At 44.0% G+C, this 24350-nt stretch overlaps 1 protein-coding gene and 1 non-coding gene across 2 annotated transcripts in view; both read right to left on the bottom strand.

Annotated features, from left to right (window-relative positions):
• kcnq1.2 (potassium voltage-gated channel, KQT-like subfamily, member 1.2) overlaps nt 1-24350 on the bottom strand; it is a 120998-nt gene that overhangs the window by 82050 nt on the left and 14598 nt on the right. The window contains exons 8-13 of the mRNA XM_076141968.1: nt 24131-24226; nt 23627-23755; nt 21848-22016; nt 19436-19462; nt 17999-18052; nt 17503-17620 (exon numbers count right to left, since the gene is read on the bottom strand). Coding sequence (XP_075998083.1) covers nt 17503-17620; nt 17999-18052; nt 19436-19462; nt 21848-22016; nt 23627-23755; nt 24131-24226 — 593 coding nt within the window. The remainder of the gene's footprint in view (nt 1-17502; nt 17621-17998; nt 18053-19435; nt 19463-21847; nt 22017-23626; nt 23756-24130; nt 24227-24350) is intronic.
• On the bottom strand, nt 237-330 carry trnai-uau (transfer RNA isoleucine (anticodon UAU)). Its single transcript has 2 exons — nt 293-330; nt 237-272 (listed from the first exon to the last, which is right to left on the bottom strand). It is a non-coding gene; the product is annotated as a tRNA-Ile (tRNA).

Here is a 24350-nt window from a genome sequence, read left to right on the forward strand (position 1 = left end):
GCCTGTTAAAAAACAAAATCTTTGACGTCATCAATGTGAAAGTAAAATAATTTGATTAGTTTCCGGTGTTTTTGGATTGCCTCAATGTCAAATCTGCTCAGAGAAAGGCAATATGAGATGACTTTCAGACGACTGCTCAGGCGCATACTACGGCCATAATTTCAAAATAAAAGACAAACTAAAAATAACATAAGATAGAACTTCACTTATCCCGAGGGAAGTTGTTGAAAGCTCATTGCTCCAGGTGAGGCTCGAACTCACAACCTCGGCATAGCTCTGCAGGTTACTGTCTTATAAGTACCGCGCGCTGACCGATTGCGCCACTGGAGCTTTGGCACACAAGCAGCAGGTTCACATGTGAGCTAGTGTTGCAGGAAATCGTTAATTTCACAAAGTAATCCTCTGAGTGATCCTCTTTTTTCCTGAACGTATCAGTAAGCATGACCAGCATTTATGTCTGCAGGTACAGAAGTAAAAACAACATCTTTATGTTTGCATCTCCATGAGTAAATCCAGTCAGGCAGCCGGCCGGTCAAGGTTGGAGGCAGTGGGCTCCCCAGCAAGCGGTGCAGCTGTGCTACTGACAGATCGGTGCAGGGCAGCATGCAGCCGGCCGCTCCAGACCCTGACACATCAAAGCTCCCCGGCCCTGTTGCTACCCTCCCCCGTGGCCCCCCGGTCGGCCACTTCAAAAGACCTTTAGGCGCATCGCAGATTCCCATCAAAGGCTCTGGACGTAGCACTCACCCACGAGCGAGCCGGCCAAGAAGATATGATTAAAAGCACATTATTGGGGGGAAGAAGGGAGGACAGAGTGGAGGTTTAGTGGGAACGGAGAGGAGGAAGATATCAGGCTAAAGAGATCACGCTTTACCTTTCCTACATACTCTCAGTGTCATCCTGTCTCTGATTTACGTCTCCGCAGGGCTACAAAATGGCAGAATTTGACAGGACTGTCGCTCTCTCCCCCTCTCCTTCTTACGCAAACAGTCTCTCCCTTACAAACGCTCCTTCTTTGTTTCTTCCCGTCTCTCCCCTCCCTCTCTATCCTCTCTTACCCTTTGGGGGTCACGTCTGAGGTCATTTAATATAAGCCACTGGCTACACAGCCAATTCACACCTGAAATTGCCCGTCGGCAGAGGCGATTGGCCCTGAATGGTGGCATTGTTGTCCCCGTGGGGGGCTCAGACAGCAGCGCACCAGCCAGCAGCCACAATGGCAGCCTTAAGGCCTGGAATAATTTGACTAAACGCATGGGATTTGCTTGCGCAGATTATCACCGTCGAGTCATGCAACCAACCGCCCAACCCCCCACCAATCTTACCAGTTAAAAAAATGCCGTGTTTGTTGGTTATACTGGGAGCATGTCGGCCTGAGAGCGTCAAGGTTCCTTCATTCATATTTTGGCACGGTGGCTATAATTAAAGATTGTAATTTTCATATTGTTTTGTACTCTGGTTGGTGCACGAGACACTGTCAATACATTTCTCCTTAGGCATCTCAGACGTGCATCTCCATTAGCATTAATTTCATGCCTTGCCCCCACGTCTTTGCGCAGCCGGTATGTTGTTGTTGTCGGGGGAAAAAAAAGTGTCTGCTGGCTTGCGGTCGCTGCTGCGCCTCATGATAGCGGCGCTCCCATTATCCTGCCTCATTAGAGTGGATGTCCAAAATGTCAGAAGAATGTTTTATGGACTGTTGAGAAATCACTCTGCAGCACAAGTCACCCAGTGTTCTGCCATGTAGGAGAGGGAGGGAGAGGAGAAGATAAGGGGTTTATATTCTTAAAGTGTGGGGTGGAGGGAGCACGGTGGGGTGGGGTGGTGGTGGTGGTGTGGTGTGGGGGGGCTGCCTGCCTTTAGAAGAGCTTAGGGCCCAGTGTGGCGAATTAAATAGAATGCCCAGACAGAATTAGTTCCAAGGCAGACTGGGTCCCATTCTATGAAACTCAACAATTAGACGGATTAAACGTAATAACTCAGCCTGAACTGGCGCAGCTGCATTATGGTTACCTCGGCACCCAGGGGGTTGCAGTGCGTGTGTGTGTGTGTGTTGTAGAGGGAGGATTTATGCTTGCATATGAAAACTGACGACTCGGTGAGAGAATGTAATAAACTTTGGGGGAGAGAGGTAAACACAGTCCAAAACACTTGGAAATTGCACTCCTCATTCCGCAAATCCGGCCAGTTGACATACTGTTGTGATTTTGGTTGTGTTTTGTGATTTGACGAGCTGTACTGCATGTGTCAGGGTTAGGCCCGACGATGTACCAATAACTGTTTCTGCCGAGGTACTTCAACGTCAAGTGTCCTGGGTGTTCTCAGATATCGACGGCGATGGCAGATATCCAGACTCGTTGTTCCAGCATTTTTCAGGAAAACATCTCTATTCTAGTTGGAATGGCTGTAAGCGTTACAAAGATGGGGCCTGTCAGGTCACACACCCTGTTGCCTGATGTTGATGATGGAGTTTTCACTTGCTGACGGTGTTTGGACAAAAGCCCCACAGATCAGAGGCAAGTCAGATCTACAGAATAAGGAAATCCTGTCGTGTGCTTGGTCGTTTCCTACACTATTTCTCACGTATGTAATTGTAGTACGGAGACAAAGCTCAGCAGCTCCACAAGCTTCACAAGAGAGAGAGTGTGTGAACGAACACACACACACACACACACACACACACACACACACACTTCTTTTTTTACAATCACAACCTGGACCCACAAAATGACGGATGAAAAAAATGACAACAAGCCCAAAGCGCCATTACACAATCGCAGAAGAAACGTCCACCTTCATCATTCTACCTCAGCATCAAACACCCGTGCTCGCCTCTGAGGAACCTGGGAGCCTCCCTGACTTTAGGTGAGACAGAGCAGATCCTGTAGTGCCTGTGGTGTAACAGATCTAGTCCAGATCCGCGTGAAACCCGATAGACGGACACGCAGGGATAGGGAGAGACTGCCAGGGATCAGGGCCGCTGTCACAATCGGGCAGGGCGGCGAGCGGAGCGTAAGTCTATCAGGGCTGCGGCAGCGGACGGACGTGAATGGATCTCAGTCGGGGTTTGAAGAACGACGAGAGGGTTTTCTGATTACAAATGACAGTTAGGGACTTTTGCATTGGCAGAGTTTAAGATGCTCTGAAATCGTGCGTCTTCTCTTTAACTCTCGGCTCCTAATACCTTTCACTTGTGGCTCTCAAAGTGCTGAAGTCTTGCCGAGTAAAAACATGACATTTTACACTAACGAGAATTAGCTGAGGGGCATTTCTCTCTCTCTCTCTTTCTCTCTCTCTTTCCTTCTCTCTCTCTCTCACACACACAGAATAGCTCAGCTCCGGCCCTCTCCTGCGTACTTAAAGTAATTGCTCGTGGCAGTCAAGGTGTCTGCCTAAGGGCCTGTCATAAGCAATCCACGGCCATGAGAGGGGGCCTTGTGCATGAACCTAATTCAGTCAGTCAAGCCAAATGGGTGGAGGGGTTCAAGAAGTGGCGAGTTGGTCCAGCAACAACCTGAAAAATGTTAAAGCAACTTGCGTCCGCTTTGATAATCCGCCGTAAGCAACACGGAATGGAAGCCTTGGAATTCTTTCTGCTGCGTACCAATATGAAATTAGGAGTTAATTTGATCTACAGCTGTACGACAGGTCTCTCCTACAGGACGTTGTTTTTGTTTACCGCATTCCGCAAAGTTTAAAGAAAAAGACATTCAGCTGCTTTCATTTCTGCTTTCTGTCCCTCTGTCACGCAGCTCCTTCGTGACAAATTCACACCTCATTAAAGAATAACGGCGTTTAAATTGCACCGGTCGTTACGGTTTGATTTCCTCTTGTTTAGTTGTGGTCCCGGCGATGCTCTTGTGCCTAATCAGGAGACAGTCAGACACAGTTCTGTCTTTGCACGAGAGAGCAGATCTCCCTGTTTGCTTTGACACTGTGAGGGCTGTTTGCTGAAGTCCTTCAGCACACACAGAAATTCCTCACCCACTTACCCACCAACGCCGCCACCTCAAGTTCTGTGGCTGACAGACAGACGGACAGAAAAAAAACAGACAGGAACTGAGGGGCCAAAAGCAAAAAGGTGGACCCTCTCTAAGGACACGTCGACTTTGGTCAGACACAGCAATAAGAAGCGGAGCCCCGGGCCCCTCCAGCCAGACTCGAGAGGAGACGACTTAAGGTCCTAAGTGTTTAGGAAACAGGCACATCAATGTCAAAGCCTTTTATTGCTTTGGCTTCCTATTGCTTTTCCCTGCTTGGGGGAGAGATAGAAGCCTCCTCAAACAAAGGCTGAGCCTGGAGTGCATCTTCCTTAAGTCAGAACTTTAGTAATTAACTATTAGGTAGAATACAGAAGGACGAGGTGACGGCTTATGAAGGGGTTTGGTTAGGATTCAGTGAGTCACATGAAGACCACATTTGCATGCATTTTGCATAAATTTCAGTTCCTGTTTGTTAAATAGTTAAAGCTCTGCACGTATGACTGCATCTGGAACTTTCCATTTGGAGCTTTAATTTATTAAAAAAAAAAAAAAAACTACAGATATGGCCCAAAAAAATGATAAAAAACAAAAAACACACTTAATTGGCATCCTGAGTTCATATTTCTTAAAAATAGAATTGACACTTTGATTTTCATTGGAACATGTTTTGAATAATAAAACTTATTTCAGGAAAACTCAAGTGTATTTCTTAGCGCTTATTTTTGTCTGTATATAACTTAAATGTCACAATAAAGTATAAAAGTACCAAGTTCCAAATTTCCACAGAACTAATTAACGATCATCAACAACAACTTTAATGTTGTCCATAACTTTGAATGGAAACACGTTATTGATTAATAACATGATGGCTTTTTTCTTCCGTGTAAAACACTTCAGAGTTCAGAGCAGACTGAGTATAAAAGGCAAATGGCTTGAAAATTATGGAAACTCAGCGCTCATAAAGTCATAATTACTAAACAATGGAGGCAAATGACAACGTCTGCGTTCTGGTCCAAACTATTTTATAGAGCTGCAGAGAAATGGGGGGAAACAGGGGATGGAGGAAACTGAGAATGCTTGGTTTGATCCCAAAAATAATAGTTTATTTAGCCCCTCACATTCTGTCCGTAACTCTCACTCCAACTGTATCAGACACACACACACGTACACAAACATTCACACTCCACAGACAAACTGTCACAGTTCTTGTCCAACAAATGTGAGCCCGGTCGCAAACACTGGCAGGTACTTGAAAAACAGCTTGTTTTAATGTTCCTAACAAACGCGTGAGATGAACCCTTCCTCGCACCAACAAACTGCCCCGTCCCTCCTCCTCTGCCTTTCCTCTCTTGACTCTCATTCACACTTGGCCCTCCCTCTGCCCGGCTCGGCCGCTTCAGTCTGCCTGTCTGGGGAAGTGCAGAGCATCACAAAGCTCACAGGCCGCCTTAAGGAGAAACCCTTTACTTCAAAATACAACACAGTATTAAGGGTGCAACGGACTGCTGCAGGCCTCTAGAAGTCTCTCCAGATGCAAACACACCTCACAAGCTTTCTGTGGAACTGACCGGTTGGCACTGTGTGAGCGAGGCGACGCAATTTACACGTTTGAGGTCAACAAGCCAAGAATCAGCAGGTTCAATACTGGAGAGAGCAAATCACGTCAAAAGATGTCAACAAATAACATTTTGGCTCGTCGTTCAAGCGCATAGTTACAAATGTGTCCCCTCAGGGATTCTGTCGAGTGTAAACTATTGGCTGTCCAACAACAACTTTCTATAAAAATGACTTTGTTTTTGTTCTGTTTCTTTGGCCTTTACGCTCGGCTGCAGGAAACTGTCGCTGAGTCCAATAATACTGTTTCCCCTCCTAGAAAGGGAGGCTGGCTATTCACTCAGTTATCTGATCGAGTGTGTGTGTGTGTGTGTGTGTGTGTGTGTGTGTGTGTGTGTGTGTGTGTGTGTGTGTGTGTGTGTGCGCGTGCTCATTTGTAAGAGACAATGTAAGGTGTTCTGCCTGCTTGTCGTCCTGAGCCCGGAGAGACAAAGTGCTGCAGGAGGAATCTCTGCCCCCTGTGTACTACAATATCCTGTTTGGACTGAAGATGATCTCCCTACTCCTACACACACATCACACACACACGCTTCGCTCCACTCATACATCACACTCGAGCCTCCAGCCAAAAACATACGGCTTTGTTATTGTTGCTTTTCTGCGCCCAACCTCTGCAGCGCCGCTTTGTAAAATAATCTGAAATTTCTTCACAGGTTTTTCATCTGATACACTGTTTTGGGACATAAGTGTGTGTATGTGTGTGTGTGTGCGTGTGTGTGTGTGTATCTAGGGCCAAAACTGAATGAGTGTTCAGCAACAACAACATGGATCATGTAGCAATCACAAGTCAAACAAAGTGTAAAAGGATTAGGATCTCTGAGAGGGATGTACTGCTCTTGGGTTTAGTGTGTGAGTGTGTGTGAGAGTTTAGCGCATTTCTCAATGCACACATGTAGCACATGTAGCCATCCACCCAGCTATCCATTCATTTACATCCCCATCCACTCATTCGGCCAGCAGATATATCAACCAACAATCATAACAAGTGAGTAGAGGGCTGAGCACACGGTCATGTGCAGCCGTGCACAGAGCAGCTCTGCTTCCCGTAAGTAAGTCGGTACAAAAAAAAAAAAAGAAGGCGGCTGGCTCAGGGGCAGATACCTCACTTCCCAACAGAGAGCGGTGCATTTCCTGAAACTGACAACTGCGAGGGCTTGTACTAAAGCCAGGCTGTACGTGAAGGAGACAGACAGAGAGAGAGAGAGAGAGAGAGAGAGAGAGAGAGAGAGAGAGAGAGAGAGAGAGAGAGAGAGAGAGAGAGAGAGAGAGAGAGAGAGAGAGAGAGAGAGAGAGAGAGAGAGAAGAGGGGGAGGTAGGGAGGGAGGGTGAACTGACCTGCAGTCAGGAAAAATGTTGTAAATGCTGGAGTGAAACACACACACACACACACACACACACACACACACACACACACACACACACACACACACACACACACACACACACACACACACACATAAACACACACACACACACACACTTAAGAGCTGTGGTCAGGTATTTGGCTGGGCTGAGATCCGTCCGTATTGAAAGATAAATGTTGCCTGTTCCCAATCTTTATCTCCACCCGGACTCTTATCGACTATTTTTGGGAGCTGGCACGCTTGGAGCTTTTGTTCACCACCAAACAGACCAAAGCAGAGCTCCTGACACAAAAAGGTGAATGCATGTGTAGCACCAAAAGAAACAGAAGGAGGGGAAGATTGTGTGCTTTTGATCATTGTCAGTTATTGTCATGCATCCCCGCCTCTTTCTCTATCTCTCTCTCCCTCTCCCCTAAAATGGAAAAGTGGAACAAACACATAATAATGAGTTGCAGGGAGAGGGGTTGACCAGGGTAGCAGCGGTGATGGTGGTGGTGGTGTTGATGTTCTTGGTAATGGGCACACCCAACTAGACACACCAAACTCATGAAAACACCCTGACAAGGACATTTCCACTTCAGCTCAACCCTACACTTACCATTTCCTGCTTACATTCTGTGGAAATCCAAGAGAAGCCGAATTATTAAATATACACCCGGGCAAAAAATCTAAAACAAATAAAACTTCACTTATTGAAGCCTGTCAGTGGATCGTCGTGTCGGAGGGAGGCGAGTGATGCTGCTACAGCACAGCCTGCTGGTAAGAGGTGGTACTGCACGCTCCCCTCCTCCACTCGCTGTACTGCTGACGTAAGGCCTTTCACGGTGCTGTGCTCTTTTGGCCTTTCACACCAATGAAACTGCTTCTTTTTAAAAAACAAAATCAGGAGCAGAACCAAAGACACAGCATGAGAAAACTTTATATGAGTGTGTCACTTTTCTTTGTGGATAAAATGAATTACAAATGCACATTTAGAGGCAAGAATGTTGTCAGGAAATGTAACATTTTGTTGAAAATGTCATTGTTCCACTTTTTGTTTACATCAATGCAATATAATGGACTGAAATGTTCATTTTAAAAAAAGGACCCAATTTTACATGCATTGCGAAATAGTAAACATGTTTTCCTCCTCACACTACATCAACATGATGTGATTTGTAAAGTTTCGAAGTTAAAAACACATTTTCTTTGTATCTCTAATATCTGTTTCTTTGTGAATGACATCAGGCTGTGGGGTGGCTGACAGTACATTCCACCCCACCCACCCTCCTCTGACTCACTCTATAACATGACCTATAGCTGCACCACCCTGCACCGACAAACACCAGAGACACCAGCATGTGGAATAACTAAGATCATTTGATGATCATCAGGGTCATTTAAGACACAAACATGGAATATTATGATGTTTTTGGTGCCATCAGAACATTTTAGAATGTAGAAATTGAACTTCCCAGTTTAGTTTCCTATCTCACATGCAGTGAATGTTAGTCAGGGATTCCCTTCATTTATGTATGTTAGATTTTCGGTACATTTGTTCATTGTTTGACACATTTTGTAGGAACACTTGATCTATTTTTATGCTTAAACAGTCATCCTTTGTCTGTAATATTTACTCTCCATTTCTTAATTTTCATCTACATGTAAGAGCTTTGGTTGAGATTTATTTTTTGTTGCTTTCATTTCAGTCTATTTACTCTCAAACACACATGTAGAGTTTTTTTTTTTTTTAATGCAGCTAGTTCAATAGAATTTGATTTGCAGTGTCTGGGACAGGATTTCTGCTCTCTCTTTGGCCCACAAGTTTAATTAAGTCGAGTTTAATTCCACATACACAATGGACTCTGCACAACTTCACACAAACACACTCACAAAACATGGAAATCCTGATACCGCCTAATTATGTCAAGGTGATTTCACTGCACAACTCTGCTGCACTCAGATATGACTCTCATGACACGCTCCTCTAGTTTATAACCAGCTCATAAAACACTGCTTGAGAAGATAACGCGAGCTGAGAATAGTGTCATTTTATGCATTTCCTAACCTCAAACCCAGAGGGGATGGGAAGTTACACACTAACACTTTGATCCCCTGACACTCTTACAGATTTCCCATAGCAATATTTCTGACATAAGCTTTGAAAGAACGGGATAAAACGGAGCCATAAAATTACAGTAGTAGGCTGGGAAGGACTTTACAGCACATATACACTTGCAGTATAAAGGGGCTGGCCTTTCAGCACTAGAAAGACTTATTTAGAAGGTTATTAGTTCCATTTACTGCCCGGGCCTCTGGGGGGTCTTTCATTATGAACTACGTGCTATATAGCTCCTATTAACACAGTGGAAAAAATACACTGGGGGAGTGTAAAGACCTGTGTGTGTGTGAGTGTGTGAGTGAGAGTATGTGTGTGTGTGTGCTCATGTCTGAATATGTGACTTTGGGGACTGCAGGGGACAAACATGGCCCCGACTTACCCTTGTGATTTACAGCTTTTCAGCGTTCACTCTCCTGCTTTAAAACACCCGATTCAAACAAGATTTAATGGCTCCACCAAGAAGTTGGCGACAGCAAATATACAAGGAATAAAGGCAACAAGGAGGGTCTTATCTTTCTCCCCCCACCCCTCCATATTGCTAATCTTCTTATCAGCAAGATGCTCTGTATAACCTGGGTTAAATAACCCTTAGCCTGATGAATCATGTTTGTTTTGCTTTGTCTCTGTGTGACTTTCATACTTTAATGGTAGATTCCAGTTGTGCCTTTACACCCAAAAACCATCAAGTGAAGCGGGTAAATTTAAGAACTTAGCTGTTTGTTCATGTCCAATGAGTGACATCATAATGTTGTGTTTACATGAAAGTGATATTAGTGAGGGTTTTCTATTTCTTTTCCTGTAAAATATCAAATGTAAATACTGTATCTGCTTAAAAGAAATATCTATACATTTCTATAAATTTGTTTTGGACAATTTAAACAATAAATGCATTAATAACTGATCATTTCAGAAAAGTCCTGTTGTATCAAGATGTTTTTCAGAGAGTTAGAGAGAGCAAGTGCACAAGCTCAACTGTGCGTATTGGCTGTGCAGAAAAATGCCTGCCGATGTTACAACAACCAAACGTACGCCCTTAGCAAATACTGTAAATACATCCATGACATTAGTACCCATTTTGTCAAAGTATGCACCAGAGAGTCGTATGTCCCCACCAGTCTGCGCTCCAACAGGCGCACACCCTGACCCACTGTATATCTTTGCTCCTGTGTGCGAGAGAGGAGAAACCACAGGGCCCCACAGACGAGCTCCGTCAACAGGCCCTCTATTCATCTCAAGTGCCGGAACACTGGGCTCTCTGATGGAGCTCCGGCACCTGGCTACAGATGGAAGCAACATCAGAGGCTGGGTGGCGGCAGCTCTGGTCGCCACACCTGAATAAACCCCCCTAAACCCCAGACACCCCCGCACCCCCCCAGGCCCACATCAAATGGCGCGGCTGGCCTATTTGAAAATCTGAGAGCCGGGGAAAGAGAGAGAGAGAGAGAGAGAGAGCCGGGCGAGAGACCTGAGAGCCGAGCAAGACAGCGGCCAGAAGAGAAGCAGAAGGCTGAAGGACCTGGCTACATAAACAGGCTGCTCAGGTGCTGCTGCCGCTGCCGGACTACTGTTTGCTTTACCGGGAGAGAAGAAGAAACCGAGCCCTGTAGAGGAGAAGGTGGAGAGAGACAGAGAGAGCGAGGGAGAGACGCACACACACACAGAAGACGACAGGGAGGCAGTAGCTCAGTGGGTAGAGCTTTCGCTTGGGAACCGGAGGGTCGCCGGTTCGAGTCCCTGCCGAGGTGCCCCTGAGCAAGGCACTGAACCCTCAATTGCTCCCCCTTCTGCGAAGGGTGGTAATGTAATGTAAGTCGCTTTGGATAACAGCGTCTGCCAAATGATTGTAATGTAATGTAGAGCGTATTTATACAGGTGCCTCTAATATCAGAGCAGGGGACAGAGACACACCTCAGACAGGGAAGGATCTAGGTGTGGGAGTCGTCCGGTTGGAGACTGGGTTGGGCCTCGCTCTCATTTCTCAACAGCTCAAGATGGAGCTGCTAGGATTACAGCTGGGGACCAACTTTAAAGTCTGTCGAGCAAGCTAAAACACAATCGCACACTAATCTTTGTGAACCAGTGTCGTAACTTGGTGGATACACGGTGTGTGGGTGTGTGTGTGTGTACAGCTGGGCACAGATAAATGCACATCTATCTGCCAAAAGTACAATCGACTTTGCATTGGCAGCAACTACGAGTGCAAACACCAGCACTGCTCTGACTTTATTAGATTGACTTATCTTAACTGATACCAAAAACCTTCACCGCATACAAAGTATAACACATTCACGTCATCCATCATATGGCCGTAAGACTCAGAAATAGAAACCTCATACACCCTGTCTCTGATTTTGTCACAGTATTTTAATCGAGTACTTTAAAGCAATAATTCGGATGCGATAACTTCACAGAATAAGAAGATTAATGCTCATACACTTTTTGCCGTTCGTTACTGAGGAGGAAAAACATTTGCAGAACATCTGGACTTTACCAAGGGTTTATTTACAGCTGCGTGGTTCAGGAATGAAATATCCTCAAGCTAGCCAATTTAGACTCCGCTAATGAAGCCCTAATAATTCAATTGTGCGTAATTATGTTTGTTCCTTAGTCTAATTTGTATTTTTAACCCTAATATGTTATAACTGTTACTATCCATGACGACAAACATTATTAGGTAAATAGCAATGAGTAGAACAAAATAACGGCGCGGTAGCAACCAAGCTACGGTAGAAGCTAATGAAAACACTCTATCTGCCATCTGTGTTTCCGTGCCAGTGTGCAACTGTTGATAGTGTTTGGGTCTAATCAAAACAAACACATCTGTAATTTTCCTAAAATTTCCCTGCCCCAAAACAAAAGAGAGCAGCTATGACATCACCGGGCTGCTCAGTGAGACATATTGTGAAAACAGCAATTTCCTGAGTTTATTTTCCTTTTCCATCTGCCTTTTTTTTTTCTTTTTTTAAATTGGGCCTTATATTTGGGGGGTTACTGGGGACGTGATGTACCTGCGGAAATGAACAGACACTGGGGCCAAAGACAAAGCAGCGGAGGGGTTGAACGCCAATGGGGGCAATGGGGGCAACACACCATCTGATACTGGACAGCTCTCCCCCAAGGCCACAGACACACACAAACACACACAGACACAACTCTTCCTATCGGCAGCACCGAGGTAACAAAGCGAAATAATTAAAGCAGGACATTTGTGAATGTGGGTCAAAACAACATTTTTGTACGTAAAGTTGTTCTTTCACACTGTGATCTAGGGCCACTGTTTGGATTTACAATAAAAGATGTCATTATGATTCTTTCTAAGTTTTCATCTGCAACATAAACAACCAAATATGCAACCAAGGAGGGACGGACAGTGACAGAATAGTGGACATGGCGAACAGACATTATGCGAGTCACCGAATTAGACTTAGGGCAAGATTAAGCCCGACTATTAACAGCTCGACATGAAGAAAGATGAGCTGGAGGAGGGATATCAAAGGCAAAGAGGCAGTAACCACACCCTGGGTAAACTTCTTACATGTTGGATTATGGTGATCACACATTTGGGACTCGACAAGACAATGACTCACAAATGACTCTACGCAAACACGCACAGGATGAAGAATCTCCAGTCATAAAGGGTCAATAAGAAAGCAGCCGCACGTGCTTTATCTTTTACTATACTTTTTGATTTCCTCACTGTTCCAAAAATAACTAGCATCTATGCTGGATCCATTGTGGCCCCAGTGAGAGCAGTTAAACTATTACTAATAACTCCATGTGAGTAAATGTAGAGTGGGGGGAGGCAACCACATAAAAAGCCCAAAGTCTCTGTAATGAGATTAACTACTGGCTCCTTCTGTGCACAGTTCTGCTGTCCAGAGAATATGAATCAGTGTGTGGCTGTTTTACTACCACAAAGACTATTTTTCTGTCGTTTTTATGCGCTTGAAATTGGCAGAAAGTCAAGAAACCGGGGCACAAAAACTTCTCTTTCTTTGTTTCCCCTCCGTGTCTTTCACACAGAAACAGCACGAGTGGCTTTTCTTGCTTCAGGGCAGGAGGCCACGGATGTTACCCCATCTGTTTGTCTGAACGTGTGCATGTATGTGCGTGTGAATGTAGTGCGTGTTTGCTGACAGCTTAGTTTGTCATTATGACATTTGGAGGCAAAGCCAAAGATATTAAGAGGATTTGTTGGCTAGTTTCACATTAGATTCGCTGCTGTGTGTTGCATAAAGCTTCATAAAATACCTCAAGGCCTCCCGCCCCCTCATGCACATGGACGTGCACCGGCTGAGCTCCGCTATCAAGGACATTCATCAAGGTGACAAAATTCAAGTTCTAAAACGATTCCTCGGACAAAAGCCACGACTGCATTGTAAATTTGTCCCTTTGACTCAGCGCCATATGTTTGGAACCACCCTACATGCCGTCAGTATGAGAGTACAGTACACATGACAGGCATACAGAGGCTGCACAGACAAAAAGTCAATTTGTTCAGAGCCCTGCACAAAAGACACCAGTTGCTCAGCAGAGAGAGGCCCCTGTGTGAAGAGGCCCAGCCATGATGTATGTGTCTCCGCCTGTAATTCCTCCTCTGGCGCGGCAGTGGCTTTTTTATTGTTTATCTGTGGCCGGCTTGTAAGAGGGGAACTAATTAAGGGCCGCCTGCAGGTGGCCCATGCAGGCTTTTACAGGTCTGAGAGGACGAGGAGGCGGAGGAGGTGGAGGAGGAGGAGGAGGACGGGAGGAACCAGGTCACACCCAGCGGGAGGGAGGAGCAACTGCCCCAGGTCACAAGATGATAGACGTTACTGATGTGGTGCCGCTGGACAGAGAGGGGAGAGAAGAAAAAAAAAGTGGACGAGGTAGGCGGACGAGAAACGAGACCGTTAGAGAACACGGAGAGGAAGATAACACATAATCACTACAATCAGCTAAACAAGGTCTTCCTCTGTTTGGGGCGAAAGAAGTCCCCTTGAAGTGTTCATTGACAGAAACGCTTTAAAGTTTTTTTTCCGTTGTGTTCCCAGAAAAAGAGAAATCCATCAAATCCGATGCTGTGTCAAAACAAATTAAGTTCTAAAGTAATTAACAAAACACAAATGACACACAGTTTGATTAATGTGATTTGGAATGCACAACAAAAAAGTCTAACTGTAGAATTTTTAAATAGTTTTTGCAAATGGACTCAACACTCATTCTCCCTTAGTCGCCCTTTAAGAGAGAAAACGGCTCTGAGTTGGATTTGAGACCAGGGGTGTGTTATGAGTTCATTCAGCACACTCAGAACTGCACGTTCACACAAAGCATGATACCAGGCCGGTAGGTTCTCACAATTTGTGATGTGTACACACAATAAACGGAAATCGTGTTTGCTCCAACTGAAACAAAATCAAGCCTCATTTACACAGGCCCAAGTAAACAAATACTGGAGGAAATGTTTACAGTAAAAAGACAACGAACAGTCTAGTTGTGGAGTAAGGGTGTGTGTGAGATTGGGTGTGTGTATACTGGGTGCATACTGTGTGTGTGTGTGTGTGTGTGTGTGTGTGTGTGTGTGTGTGTCTGTGAATTTGTGCATGTGTGTTGTCTTTTTTAGGTTAAATGGGCCCAAAATAAGTTATATGTAAATAAATAAGTTTAAGCTGTGCTGATGTGTCTCCAACACGCACACACACACACACTGACAGAGACTTCCTCAGCAAAGTCAAACAAACAGTGGGATGTTCCAGTCACAAGAAAATGACAGTTATCAGGGATAACGGAAAAAAAACAACAGTATGTAAACAATCACCAATTTAAAATGAGGAGAGATTTCTGTCAAAGATGTCAAACTGATGCTGATGTGTGCATGTTTGTTGCCCCGGGCAGAAGGGGGAGACGCTAGCGTCTTGTCAATGGAGATCCTGATAAGGATGCCAAATGACAGCGCTGTCTGTGGTGGCGTGACACCAGCAGCAAAACAAACCAGCTGTTATGGGAGTGCCCAGCATGGCCCAAATCTGAGCCTGGCTCTTACTGCTGAGTTATGGGCACAGAAACTCTGCAATGGAGACAAATACACACTGTCCGCCACTGCAGCTGAACACTCACGCACAACACTCTGCCCAGTGAGCTTACACACACACACACACACACACACACATAAGGATGAACGGAACAGAGCAGTAAATCTGACTACATGCTTTTTACTGGGATCAAGTGTGTAAGAGGCGTGTTAACATGGAGCGGCAGCTCACTGCTGACCGCAACAGCCTGCGCTTACATGGGATTAAAAAAAAAACAATAAAAGAATAGTGCCATCTACTGTTGGAATGGAACAGGGGCTGCTTCTGGTTTTCAGGGTTTTGCACATTTAGAGGGATGAGTATGGCTGCCGTTAAGTTGCAGAACAGCTTGTCAAACTATTATGCTTCACTACCAGCCAAATGGTACATCTGCTATTGTACGCACTCATGTCTTCCATTACTTATTGTACAACACCAGGGCTGATCGTGAAAGAATGCAGCTGAGACAACAGTCAAAATAAATAACACACACAGAACCATAGCACTTGACGGACTTAACGGGACCAGATGTGGGGCAGTTGCTCGCTTCTTTACAGGGCATACTGCATTAAATATCAGTTATGCTCATTTTTCATCAATCAAGAATGCCTTGATGTGTTAAGGCCAATGGTTGACTTATTCTTATACACCAATAAAAAAACAATAGATTACGTACAGGAAAAAATGAGGCGCTGAAATCACATTTTCCAGGAGTGCTGCACGCATCACATTTTCAATGATTTATAGGATCTTGGGTAGTGGCTGGTCATGGTTTTAATGGGATGTCACAATTCTATTTTCCGTGGTCTCCCCTAACCAGAGCATAGCATCGGAATGGACACAGGAATGGAGAGGAGAAAAAGAGGGAGAGGGAGAGAGAGAGAGGGGAGAGCCAGAAGCGGAGTACAGTACCTTCTGGAATTCAAGTGCTGTGTCGAGAGAGAGTCCTGGGCTAATGCCACGAATGGGCAGGTCAAAAGACTGCAAGAGAGAGAAGTATTCTGCTTTTGTCAGGTGAAAACCTGAAAGCTTTTGTTTAAATGTTAAACAAGATTTTCAGATTTTTTTGTTACTTGAATGAAGGGATTGTGTAGAGAGCATTGTACCGATTTGTCCGGAAAATACTAATTTTGAGAATCCAAGGATTTCCCCCCCAACTGCATGTCTCCTTTGTATAAAACATGCTCTCTACTTTTTGTGCTCAGGACAGCACAAAGAGCAGAGAGAAGATTGAATAAAAAAGCAGCGGCTGGCATAGGAGGTGTGTGTGTGTCTGGGGCGGCGTTACATTAGCAGAGCCATGGGTGGGTGGAGGTCAGTAGAGGGCCAAGAACAGCTACAGGGCAGAAATATTTTATAGTCATAAACAACATCCATGAACATGCATGTATAATTATAAAGAGTATGCGTGCACATATATACTGACATCGCACAATGTTTTCTTTATACTGGGAGTAACTTATAGAAACGCTACTGTGCACGCTATCTGTGCAGCACAAAAGAGCCATCTACATCTATTACATACCAACTATTCATTGCATTACATGTCCATGCGCTCCAATCCATGGACACAGTGCGAGTGACATGTCAGATGGACAAAGATTAATATCGGCACAAGAACTCAAATAAGTGTGGTTCACTGTAACTCGTGCTGCTTCTGAGTATGAAGTACAGTTAGTACAAACATCCACACAAAGAAGGTTTCAAATACTGCACGCCAACAAGTCACAGTACAACACACCACAAGCATCTCAGAGTTCACTCAACACACACACACACTATGTCCCACCCATAAGCTTTGCCTCTACATAAACACTGTATGTAAAACACATTCTGTTAATAGTGGGGACACAAAGATATTTTAAAATGTCAGGAGTGAAATGGAGTTATGACAAAGTTAAAATGTAGAAGTTGCCGCAGTACGAGACAGAACACAACTTGGTAACTCTAATTACTTCAGCATCATATTTTGGTTTGAGTCATTTGCAATTCACACAGTGACCAACAGTTCTGTCCTGCCTCAATCCTGTGCGGGCATGTGGCAACAAGCCTCGACATGTCCTACAACCTTTTGAGAGGGATTTCTCCGACATTTTCCTCCTGACTAAAGAGGAAATCCCCTTTAAGTCTCTGTACCTGCTATGGCCTTGGCCCTTAAGAGTCTCTTTAACCCTCAAGAGAGTTCAACAAAACAGCTTCATTTAGAGAGCAGCTAGAGGGGCTCTCTACTCTGACAAAAGGCCTTTACGTATATGACGAGTGGGAAGATCAGCATTATATGGATCAGAGAATGGAGGGTCAGTGTAGAGTGATGGATGGGAGGGAGATGGGGGCTCCAGGAAAGAGGAGAGGAGAAGGGCGGGGGGTGAGGGGGGGGTTCTGGGACTTACTGAGTTTTGCTGGTCACCACTGGCAGAGGGATGTCTTCGCTCGCAAAGTCCAGCTCATCGGTGAAGCTGTTGGCCCTGGAGATGTCAATGGAAGTGTTGTTGTCGTGATTCCTCCTCACTGGAAAGGATTACAAGGCAGACGAGGCAATTTTATTTGTTTGGCACCAATCAACCACCCTTAAATCACAATTGAAATGACCACAACAACAAAAATACATTAAAATAGAATAAAATTAATGATGACAATACACAAGAGACTAAAAGATAAATAAATACAATTATAGTTGTGTTTCAGTGCAATTCTGGACCGTTAAACATACTTTTAAAAATGTAAATCTGTCTAATTTTGTATTATTAAAGGGATATTTACTCTTTAATATAAAAAATTTGAATTTAAATTAGCATGAATACTCTAATCTACAACTAATCTAAGTACAGATGCAGATAAAGAGGAGGACAAAAATAAAGGCACAAGACACAAGAAGCAGAAAGATACCTGGAGAAGCAGGACAGCTCAGAGTGAAAGAAGACCATGAGTGAGCCGGCGGGCCTGGTGCCATGCAAAAAAGAATGAAAACAGCAGAAAACACAGATAAGAAGAGCGGAAGAAAAGACAAAATAATCACACTTTATGTTTTTGTCTCGACAAGCTGGTTTAGAGCAGAAGTGCTGTTACTGTTATGTGGTGAAATGCTCTCATTGGAGGTGGAAACAGCAGAACAACTTGTCATCGGTGCCATACTAAATGTTTATTTAATCCCTCTGAAAGGAAGGGTGTGGTCAATTTATGAGAAAACAACGAAACTGCAGCTGGCCGTCTTAACGGTGCAGCAGAAAACAACATGTGTAGGGAGGTCCTGACCCACACTCAGACTGTCAGCAGAGTTTGACATGTCTCTCCTCCAAACCACCAGGTCTCCATTGTGATAAAGAATGGAGAGGCAAAACTGTTTCCAAGAACAGAATGACCATTCCAACGCGAGCAAAACCCATTCAGCCTCAATGGTATTCCATCATCGAGTTTGTTTAACATTGTCCTATCCGGAAGCAGAAACAGAGATAGAGAGAGACGGGGAAGAAAGACCTGGCGAGGGTTGGAGGGCTAAGAGGGTCTGGTTAGCCTTTTTTACTGCAGTTATAGAAGAGACGAGAGCTGGTTTATCAGCTGCAAGAACAGCACAAGGGTTTATTAACAATATGACATTTATCAGGATCATCGTCTGTGCCAATGTTTAATGGCTGTGAGGTATGAGAGGCAAGGAGAGAGAAGACTAAAGAGAGGAGACAGGGAGAGAGAATGAGGGGGAAATACACAGAGAAACTGAAACATAGAGAGAGAGAGAGATAGAAAGGGTGCTCCACTGAGAGATCATCACAGAGCGGGAAGTGAGCAGGGCCAGACAGAAAACTGGAGCGATAAGCTAGACATCAACTAAATCAAACAATGACCGGTTTATTTCTGACCACTGGAGCTCCACAATGCTCACATATTGCCCGCCCCCCCATCTCTCTCTCTCTCTCGCTCTGTGTGGTGTCCCAGTCAGGTCCCCACAGTCCTTTAGCCCCAGTGCATCCCCAGCCAGGGCCAGCCCTGTTCCTCACCCACAGTGTTGGCAAGGCATCCAGAAAAGAAAACAGGCCAGGTCAACCCGGGACCAATGTCTGAGTCTCTGTGCTTGGCCAGTTAGGGACAAAGGCCCAGCCAGCCGGCGAGTCTAATTAAAATACTGTCTAGGCCACATTAAAAAGGCAGGCTAGCTAATGATTAACATAAGAGTGTTTAATAGTGGAAAAAGAAGTGCTCAAGCAGTGGAAGGGGATGCTGGTAAAACAGCGTAGTGTTCTGACATCATCCTAGTAACAAAATGGTATAGCCCAATCCCTTCAATCACACTGAGCTCATTCAGTTGTACTCAAGAGTATAGGGACTCACCACTTTGTCTGAACATCCTGGTGAATCCTGCGGAGGAAAGCAGGAAAAATGGTTAAGTGTGTGTGTGCCTGGCGTGTCCGAACAACAACCCCAGGGTGACACATCCCTCAAACTGATGCAATCAGCACTCTCTATCATTACAGCTTTGTAACACGGCAGCTGTTTTGTTGCACAGATGCGAACATTTCCTCCTTTAATGGAATCTTATTGAGATTTGATTACCGCTGTTATGTAATGAAATCACAGTGCACAAGTAGAGCCATTCAGGAAACAATCAGAGGAAATGTACAGTTATAATGTATAGAAATTGATGTTCAGATAACAAGATGTAAAAAAAAATGTATTACTGCTTCTTTTAGGGGAACATTTTCAAAGAAATACAGTTGGGGCTGGACAGTCGATGTTTCTATTGCCTCTTTGGATCTGACGCAGAGATGATGTGGTCTCATGTTGTTTAAACTCTTAACATTATTATTTGTGACAGCAGGCTGCCGACTTCAGCTTCTTTACAGGGTTCATGTGATGCACTGCTTGTGAAACCTCCTCTCTATTCGACAGCTCTGCTCTGCACCTTGCTTATAAAATCACCGAATCACTGGAGTGAATAAGTTAATTAACACTAATTGTAATGCCTTATGTGGCTAAGTTAACATTTTTTCCATGTGGATCACATGATTTTCTTGCATGCTCTCTTTGATTATCTAAGATCCACCAAATTAGGCACCAAACCAACTCCTCTGATGATGGTCTGCCTTTATGTCAAGTTTATGTCACTCCCAGGACTTTTACGATTTCATGCTTTGAAAGACCAAAACTCATTAATTGCATTTATTAACCTTATTAACGATTCAATTGGCGAGGTTGGCTTTTAACAAGGGACGTTACAACCACCAACCCTGTAAGCCAGCAGCCTTCCATCACACAGTATCTGTACAGAAATGTAGCTTCTGCTGTCCAAACAGAACCTGGGTTTGGCATCACTCAGCTAATATTAGTCAACTTTGACAAGCAATGCAAAGGGGAATTCCAACTTTTAACCTTGGCAAATCCGTATTTTTTGTTTTTGTACTGAAGCCCAGTGTGAGTGTCTGTGGCCAGCAAAATGGACAAGTGGATCACTAAAGAGCTTGTAACCATGACCTCTAATCACCACTGAGACTATAATGGCTACCATCTGGCCTACTGTAGACACCTGGCAGGAATCATGGCTCTAAGGGGATCAGAAGAGGGCCTCTGTTTACTGTGTGAGAATGAGTAACCAGCACATATCTCCTCTCATAACGTCTAATGGTCTCCTCTTTTTGTAAGGAGACTGGCTGCCATTTTGCAACTGGTTTTAGTTTAAGTTAATAGTTCCATAATAGAGTGGACAAGAACAATCACGACTGGGCTCATGTAATTTTCTGAAATTAGAAATCAACATGTAAAATGAGTCTTTCGTATCACATAGCAAACAAAGAAGACGATGCAATTTGACTTTTGGTTTGGTTCAGCTGTTGCACGGTGTTTCATCATTGCACAATGTACAAGCAATATAATAGAAAGCATGTAGGTAGGATTGCAAAATCCCCCAAAGTTATGAGCAGAGACGCTCCAGGGTGTGTATTAGTTGAGAACTAAAACAGCTGGAGGTGGGGGTGGAGGACACCAGTGTGCACAGAGGATTGCAGTGCCAGAAGCAGTTCTTATATGCAACATAAACAATTTGCAGTCATGCTCATCATCTTGCTGTCACATCTATTATTTATGTAAAATGCTGGTTTTCTGATTTTTGAGCATTTAGATGATGACACTTCCACACTACAAGAAAACAAATGATCTAATCTAATTATTGGATTAATTAGTATTCATCTGAATTTGCTCTATTGAAGTTCATTATTCATTCAAATGAGAATGGCAAACAATCCAAAATATAAACGATAATGGCAACGTCCAAATAATTACACTGTGGTCTTTTTGGGGCCTTTGAAATCCCAAGAGTGTAAAATCATATCAATCATTGACTGAAATAAACATTGCCAACGCCTGTACAGCAGCATGACATAATTTCACAGTCCTCCAGATAAAAAATTCATCTAACACAGTTGAATAAAGAGGGAGAGAAAGAGTTGATTTGATAACTGGCCATAAACTGCATTAAAACATCAAAGATATCTTCACACTGATACTAAGTGCAGCTCAAAAACACCTCCATAGAGGCTTTAAAAATAATTGATGCTGGCAGTGTTGTTGAGAAGTCCACAATGAAGTCATTTGGATTGAGCAGTAATAAAGCAGGGGTGGCTGCTTTCATGTGTGATCCTGGCAAGCTGAATTGTCTAAAATTTCAAGTTGGACGAAGTTGGATTTGTTGCCTTAAAAAATACTCCACGGTGTTTATAAATATGAGGACAGTGCTTTCAAGTGCTTTACCTTCAACAGACCCTCTTGGCTCCTCGAGGAAGAAGGACATGTCTTTCTTCTCCACAGATTCATCGATGTGGTCGTATGTGATCTGAGGGATGGACACGGCTCTCTCCGAGGACACGTCCATAGAGCCATTACCTCGGACTGACTTCTGCCTCCTCTTGTACCCCTTTTTCTGAACAGAGAGAGGCCAACACCAACCCTTTTCATCCCAACTGTTAACATGAAGTGTGCTAAGGCTGTCTTGATGGAACAATGTTCACAAAGCAGAAATCCTGTTTCATTGATCCTATCCTGCAGTTTTGCACGTTTCTTTCCAATTGTGCAAAAAAACATTTTGTGTATGTAAATTTCTTTGCATATTGTCTCTTGAGTCTAGAGTGTGAATAACTGTTATGCCAAGAAAGATGTGCAATTGTGAAGTGTCATTGAAATAGAGACAATTTACCTATTTTCAGCTTAAAGTGTCTCTATTCACAATGATGTACGCTGGCATTAAGAGTTGGCCAGCAGCTCAATCAATATATTCAGTTTTAATGAGAGGCAGAGAGAGAGTGAGTGTGAGCGTGAGAGTGAGAGTGAGAGAGGAGTAAACTAATAGGGAGTTTGACAAATAGAGTAAAAGATGCACGTGACAGAATGAGAAAACAGAGTAAGGGAGAAAGTGGGATAGAAAGAGATAAAAGACAGAACTAGTGTGCTAGAAAGAGGTAAAGAGAGGAGTCATGACAGAGAGAAAGGAGAGGAAAGTCAGCAAAAGTCACATGCCGAAAGAGAAAAGAGCGGAAGCAGCCTCTATTCTCCCCAATACATGTGGGTTCAATGCTACACAAAGATTTTTTTGTTGTTCTTCTACTAGACAAAGGTTTACTCCCATGAGAAAGGCGGTAGTGACATCATCTCAACTGACTGAGTCTTTGTCCCACTGAGACAAAGGCCTCGAGTCATCCTGGTGGAGTCAGGCCTTTGGGGGAGTGTGGGGAGGGCTCTGTGTGTGTGTGTGTGTGTGTGTGTGTGTGTGTGTGTGTGTGTGTGTGTGTGTGTGTGTGTGTGTGTGTGTGTGTGTGTGTGTGTGTGTGTGTGTACGTTGGTGGGAACTTGCTCTTTCATGCTGTATCGCCTGGGCGCAACATAGCTAATGTTGTCGTGAAAGGTGAACTGCACAAGGAGACAATACAGTGTGGGCCAGACGTATGCAAATCCACCCACACTGGAATCACAGTCCAACAGCTTTTCTGACAACGCTCTTTTGAAACCTACTTCAGAAAGTGAAGTGGGTTCCAAACCGGAGACATCCCAAACACCATTATATTGATTTAGAGACAAATTTGGCCAAAAAATGATGGGAGATGGGGATGGAGATTCAATCAAATACATGTTGGAACCAATTTATCATTGCTGCAAGAAGAGTGACTGTTTTTTAGCACCTCAGAGAAGCAGGTGTAAACTCTGAAGCCTTCCTTTATGGCAATTTGATCACACAAAGGGCAGAAAGCGATGGAGAGAGGGAGGGAGAGAGAGAGAGAGAGAGAAATCTGATAGCTGATGCTTGTTTTCATGACAGATAACAATGTCAACATGGCAGCAGCAACATTGCATTCAATTCGTTATACTTGGTGGGGTTATTTTGGTCTGTACTGGAGTGTGACTGCTGTGTTCAGATCTGGCCAAACAAGCTCCTTGCCAGACTGAGCCACAACGATGTGGAAACACAGTCTCCCAACTGTGAACCGAGAAAGAATGTTGCAGGATGCTTGAATGTTTAAAGTAAAACTACATATTTACCGCCAAGTTGAGTTTTCTGAAGTTTGGGCTGGAGTCAGAATCCAGAGTAAATTCTGGAGTGAGAACGTACATTTTCCATGTAGCAACACAGCCGCCTGACTTCTCTGCTGCATAGCATCTCCAAAGTGTCTGAGGGGCACAGGTGACAGACAGTTTTGGTCAGTGCACTGATTCACCTGTAATTCACATAACATAACATAATTCACACATAATAACACACTACACTGGCAAGATAGGACACAGCAACTATTTGCATTTTAAAACAACAACAAAAAGGATGAAGATTTTGCAGCCTTGTCTCTCCTCAAATCAGGAAATAAGCAGCAGAAGCTGAACGGAATGAATGAATGAATGAATGAATGAACGAATGAATGAATGAATGAATGAATGAATGAATGAATGAATGAATGAATGAATGAATGGATAGCCACTACTAACACCGAGATGCTCCAACTATCTGCCAAATTTCAAAACTACCTGCCTTGGCCTTTCTACTGGTAATACCTGAATGAGGGAGGCTGCAGCAGGGATCTGTCGGTTGAAGTGCTTCTGTCTCTGCTTCTGTTGCACCTTCAGGGCAAACCCTGAGCCCAGGATACCCTAATTAGAGAATGTTCAGATTTATTGTGTATTCACACAGCAAGAAATATATATATATATATATATATACACTGTATACAGAGATGATTTATGCAAGGGTAATGAATATATTGTAGACGCTCAA

Source organism: Genypterus blacodes, unplaced genomic scaffold (genome assembly GCF_046128005.1).
Source record: "Genypterus blacodes isolate CSIRO-AG114 ecotype Tasmania unplaced genomic scaffold, CSIRO-AGI_Gbla_v1 ptg000021l_1, whole genome shotgun sequence".
Classification (NCBI taxonomy): domain Eukaryota; kingdom Metazoa; phylum Chordata; class Actinopteri; order Ophidiiformes; family Ophidiidae; genus Genypterus; species Genypterus blacodes.